We start from the raw sequence: 6,000 nt of genomic DNA on the forward strand, positions 1-6,000 counted from the left end.
AAAGACCATTAAAGCCCCCATTTACGATACCTGCCCAGTTTATACAGCCGTGAAGCCTGTAGTGAAAATAGCAGAAAAAACAGAAGATTAAAATCAGAACGATTGTTTGTCATTGGATTTGTTTTCATTTAGTGTTTTTTCATGCGTATTTGGAGCAGCAGCTGGTCAGGTTCAGGGTTTCCCTCCCTCTCTTGCCTGTTTTTATTGGCTGGCTGCAGCAAACCCCCGGACCTTGGGCTACATTGCAGGCTCCCCCTTGTTTAGACTTGGAGGTGGTGTGAGCTGTGATGGGGTTATAAGGCAGCGGGGTGGGGGTTGAGAAGAGGGTGGGGGGGGGGGTTTGGTTTTGGCTTATGAAAGCTGCTCTGTGTAAGTTGAAGTGGGCGCCTTGCTGAGGGACCTTCAGTGTACATGGAGGGGTGGACCCCGGGCACAGCTGCCACAGTATGAGCTCCCTGTGTAGCAGAGGCCAAACAGATAGCATACTCACACTGGATAAATACAAGCACTGAAAGCTGCTTACAGGTGCTAGAGGGCCTACGGCCTGTCTGTCAGCTCCAGTTACACTCTTATTGATTGTGACCATCATCCAGAGAGCAGCAGCATCAATAGACAAGTGACAGGGCAACGCTCTGAGGAGGAAACTTAAGACCTCTTGCTGTCTTCACACCCACAGATCAAATGAGAAGCATGCTACCGGTCAAGGTGGAGGTGGGGGGCAGAGCCAATGTGACGATTGTGTTCTGCAAAAGGGAACCCACGGCGTCACACAATCATCATCATCATCATACACCTGCAAACGCTGTAAAGTTTCTCTGACAGCCAAAGGTAAGGAGCGACGTGTCTTTCATGTGCCGATCCTGACGATGTTTGCATTCATGTCATCCCCCACCTCCTCTCCCCACATTTCCTGTCTCTCTAGAAACCCCCCCCCCCCCCCCCCCCCCAAAAAAAAAGGATATGTTTAGAACATGCCTACAGCCATTACAAAGATTTTCAAAGTAAAACTATTACAACATGTTGATTAAACCCTTTTTTTAATTTTTTTTTTTAGCAGAATTCTGCTCCTGTCATAAGATTGGTTACACATTTAAACACATATTAACAGCGATTATCGAATCTTATCCCACATGTACAGTGGATGAAATGATATTAATGTGTTGTGTCAAAGAGCACAAAAAAATCATCATGAATGGAAAAAAAGAAAAGTAGGAGCGATATACCATCAGTTATACAATATACAAAGTGTAGTCTTTACAGGAAGCCTCATGGAACACCTGAGACTTCTTTTACATTTCTTTCTTCTTTATTTCCCTCACTTTTAAAAAAACGAATAGACTTCATCTTCACAGTGAACAAATTAAATTGTGATTGCATAACTTTGGATACTTGACCGTTTACAGCAGCCAAAAGGTTAATCAAATATGAATGTTTAACAAATATGGTTTCTCTAATTTTTATTTGATACTTTTTTGAAATCGTTATTATAAAACTGTCTTGCCATGATGAATGACTGATATTTCTCTACTCCCCCCCCCCTTAAGTAGTCAGAAGTACCCCGAGGGTTGACCCTATGCCCTTCTGAAAAACACATTATACGACTGTCTGTTTGTTGAATGTTAGCTTCAGAAATATGAGCAAATGTTTAAAAAAAAAAAGGAAAATGTTTTTAAATACATTTTTGTCTCTCTTAGGAATCTTGGATGAATCTTCAGTCCAGCCGCAGACCCAAAAAGATCCGAAGCTCTCCGACTCAGGGCAAAGTGGACAGAATGTGGATGACGATGCAAAGAACACAGACTGCAGATGTGAAGACAACAGGAGCCGGGTGTCTGAAGGCCTTCACACTGCTCCCTCTGAAAGAGAGAAACCTCACACAGACCTCCACCTCCTGATGGAGCCTGAACCCCGCAAAGCCGTCCCACCTCCCGCCAAGGATTCCTCCGAGAAGAGCTCGGCCAGCGCCAGGAGGGCCCTGTTTGCCCGCAGACGCCTCGATGCTTCGGCGTCAACATCCTCTGGAGGCTCCCAATCTTCGAGTACTCAATCCCTGATTCCAGCCAAGGAGCCGTCTCCGCCTCGCAGCCCGTCACCCGGGCCTCTCCAGGACCCCCTTCCTTCTTCCTCCCTCTCCCCGTCCAGTTGTCATGTCTCCTTCTCCACTTTGAAACCGGTCTCACCAGTTACAGGTCTTTCTCCCGTAATAGTTCAGTCCCACGGTCCTGAATCCTCCGGGCCACCAGGTTCTCTGCCGAACACCTCTGCTCGATGTTACGGCTTTCTTCACCCAAGAGGTCGACCGTCTACAACAAGACTGGTGAGTCACTTCAGCTTCTGCTGCAAGAAAACAAGGTGACATAACATCTTTCCCGGCATCTTCATCTTACATAACTGTAACTGTTGTTTTTTTTTAAATCTCAGTATGAATCTGTTATGGTGCCCTGTTTTTGTCGCGTTTATAATTAACGCTGGTGAAAAAAAACAAAAAACATTGCTTTTGTTCAAACCACAGTCTTCCATCACCTGTGACTTCATCCACATTTGTTAGTTTAGCCTACAGTTTTAAATAAATCAGCGTTTTGCCCACAGAGCTAATCTTGTGGCGCTCAGTTAAATCCCAGTAAGTCAACACGTAGAACAAATATAGATAGGATGGTACATATGAGGTTATTTTAAAGTTGTACATTTATTGGAAAAGGAAGGAAAAGGCAACTCTCTGGTTTTATATCTCAAACCGAGCCTGCAGCTCTGGAACCTTAAAATAATGCAGGAGAGATCCCAAATAGGCACAATGTGTTTTTCCCCGGCCAGCCGCTGATAAAATGAGAAGCTGGCCCATCGTTAAACACCAACGACCTGAACCACATGTCGACATGAACTCCGTGGTTAAACGTCTTACTTCACACTAATAAAACATAAAAAAAAACATGTCTACTTGAAACCTGTGGTTATGTTATGGTGTAACCTCACCACTTCCGCCTCATACTGAAATAGGTCTCTGAGGGGGGAGATACTAATTCACATATTCTTCAGGTTTTTTTTTACATGTAATCGAGACGCCTACGAGCTAAATTTATATGCCTCAATATTTAATCTACACAGAAATGATCTTCTATGAATTGCACCTGTGTATACAATGATTTGTAGATACACCTTTAGAAGTGATGTCGTTTTTCTCATACTTTATTTGAAAGCACAGATTTTAAATTACTGTGTGTTTGTTTGTTTTTAAGGTTTATTCTTTTAGCTTTAAGCCTTTATTTGATAGGTGAGTGGATAGAGTAGGAAATTGGGGAGCGAGTGTGGGGAAGATATTTGGTAAAGGAGCCACAGGTCGGTCTTGAACTCGGGCCTCCCGCTTGAAGAACGCTTAATGGCTTTAAAAAAAGGGGCGGCGACACTTACTGTAACGCCAAGTTGCTCCCGCTGCTTTGGCCGTCGCGTTTAAAAGTGTGTGAATGGGATTAGTTACTTCTGATGGTTTAAATACATATCAGCCTCTGCCATCAGTGTGTGAATGTATAGGTGTGAGCTGCGGTGTAAAAGCACTTTGAGTAGTCAGAAGACTAGAGAAGCACTAAGATAAGATAAGATAAGATAAGATAAGATAATCCTTTATTTATCCCACAATGGGGAAATTTACATTGTTACAGAGCAAAGATTGCAGACAAAAAGTGAACACTATATAAACTCAAGTCCATATACCATTCACCAAAAACATTTCTGTGTTGAAGAATACTTAGACCATGAACTCATTAGGAAGTAATATGTTACTGAGGTAATCAAGTCAAGTGAGAAGTGGGGTCATTTTTACGCTGGCTTTTTTTACGACCTGTGGAATTTTAAGACCGTAAGAGAATTAAGAGAATCACAGGACTGAAAGGAAAACTCAATGTTCTCCTGTGTTTAGGATTCAGGCTACAGTGCTGCCACTCAGCAGAATCACAGAGAACAAAGTTATGAATGATGGAACTGTTTCCATCTCGGTCCAGCCTCTCTGTCTGTGACATAACGTTACACAATGACACACCTACATACAGAGGCAGACAAAGGACTCTTATCATAAAATATCACACCATTACCCCAAATATTCCCGGTGTTATCACTTGTGAATCCATGTGCTACCGTTGTTAAGAGCATGTCTTTATGCCGTCTCATTCTACGTCCCCAGAAATCCGACCTTTTGAAGTAGATTACTCAGCAACAAGGTCAAGTAATGTTGAGTCATTGCTTTTGATCCACAGCATCAACAGTGACAGTAATTGGTTGTCGCTGCACTTAGAACCTGCATACTTTTCATTCTGCTGGTGACCTACTTTCCATTCAAGGTTTATTGTGTCTTGTTTCTTTTTGTAGTCTATGGATGAGGTCGGTCTGACCCACATCACCCTGCATCCCACTCGGCCTCGGGGAGCCCGCAACCTCCTGAGTCACCTCCCTCTGCACTCCCAGCAGCCGAGCAGGGCCCCGAGCCTCCTCATTCCCATCGGTGGGATTCACATGATTCAGCCCAGGTCCCCCCTCCCTATGTACAGCCTGGTGAGCAGCACCCCAGCAGTCCTAAGGAACCCTGCAGGGACAGGGACATCCTGGAGACTCAGTGACACTCCAAAGGGGAGGTTTTCTCTGCTGGAGCGACAGGATACTCTCAAAGAGACGTCGCCGGACCCCGAGGCGTTAGAGGGAACGTCCAGGAGCAGCTTATCAGACACTTTACTACCCAGTCAAAGAAAGAGTCAAGGATGCTTCAGCGTCCAAAAACAAAAAAGTGCCGGGACTGAGACGAGGCTTCCTGAGGTAGACACAGACGCACATTTTACAGACAGGTGTGTTTACCGCAAGCCCGCCGTAGGCCAAATAAAGGCTCCTTCCTCCCAAACACAACCGTGAAAGGAGGGAGAGTCTGAAGGGACAGTGCAAAAGATGGAAGTCTAAAAACCCAGAGTCTGTTGTTAAAACACAGCACCGGTTTGACGGCCAAGGATTTAAAAAAAATAAAAATAAGGCAAGAGCACTTCAGCACCGCTTCTGAATGACGCTGTTATGTAATTATATGAATAATATATACAGACACTATGTTAGATATGCAGTATGTTTTGTAAGTCTTTTTTTACCCTCTTGTTTGATGTCATCGGTGTTAATTTATTTATGTGCTATTATGCAAGTTCTGTACAATATGCAAGAGCAGCTGGAATGAAAATAGACAAAGTTTGAATCAGTTCCCTTCTTATCTCCTTGGACAGCTCGAATATACTATTGCTGTGTAAATGTACTGTATTACCAAAATGAATATAGAAAGGTACTACACATATTTATTCACCCCCTACCAGTATTTTGAAGTGCAATTTTATGTGGAGATTCGTGGTTTGAAATGTCATTTTTTTGAAAAGGCTGTGATGAATATTATTTGTCAGTTCTTTGTTTTTTTGTTGTCGTCGTCGTTCCTTGTTTGTGTTCAAAGAAGCAGGGTTACGATCGCCTCCTTTTCTAACGTCTCTCGAGGGAAAGAAGTTTCAGATCAACACATTTGCAGTGCACTGACAAAGAAAAAAAAAAAAAGTTTGATATCCAGAGGAAACCTGTTTGACGTACATGGTAGCTACGGTGCCGTTTTTTTCATATACAGATTACATGTATTTTTGTGTTGGTGCTTTTCTAAATGATACAATCACTCTGTCATTTTCATGTTTTACCATTAAACTTCTCATTTTTACAGATTTTTATTAAAACCGTGTTACTTGTGTGGTTTGTTTCCGTCATTTTCTTCAGTGAATCACACTTTTTACATTTTTAAAGTATTGAATGGACATGAATGTCAAATGGTAAATGGACCTGAGCTTATATAGCTCTTTTCTAGTCTTCTGACGGCTCAAAACGCTTTTACACTGCAGGTCACACCTACACATTCACACACTGATGCTAGAGGCTGCTATGCACAAGTGACCATCAGTATTTGATAATCACATTCATACACAACCAACAAAGCAGCAGGAGCAACTT

The 6,000-nt window shown here is 42.9% G+C and overlaps 1 protein-coding gene across 2 annotated transcripts in view; it reads left to right on the forward strand.

Moving 5' to 3' along the window:
• The window catches only part of hivep3a (HIVEP zinc finger 3a), a 40,874-nt gene extending 35,131 nt beyond the window's left edge, over nucleotides 1-5,743 (forward strand). For both annotated transcript variants that reach the window (XM_061059947.1, XM_061059946.1), the window contains exons 4-6: nucleotides 677-828; nucleotides 1,695-2,317; nucleotides 4,357-5,743. In XM_061059947.1, coding sequence (XP_060915930.1) covers nucleotides 677-828; nucleotides 1,695-2,317; nucleotides 4,357-4,890 — 1,309 coding nt within the window. In that variant the 3' untranslated portion in view covers nucleotides 4,891-5,743. The remainder of the gene's footprint in view (nucleotides 1-676; nucleotides 829-1,694; nucleotides 2,318-4,356) is intronic.
• Nucleotides 5,744-6,000: the final 257 nt, after the last annotated feature.

This window comes from Labrus mixtus, chromosome 16 (genome assembly GCF_963584025.1).
Source record: "Labrus mixtus chromosome 16, fLabMix1.1, whole genome shotgun sequence".
In the NCBI taxonomy this organism is placed as follows: Eukaryota; Metazoa; Chordata; class Actinopteri; order Labriformes; family Labridae; genus Labrus; species Labrus mixtus.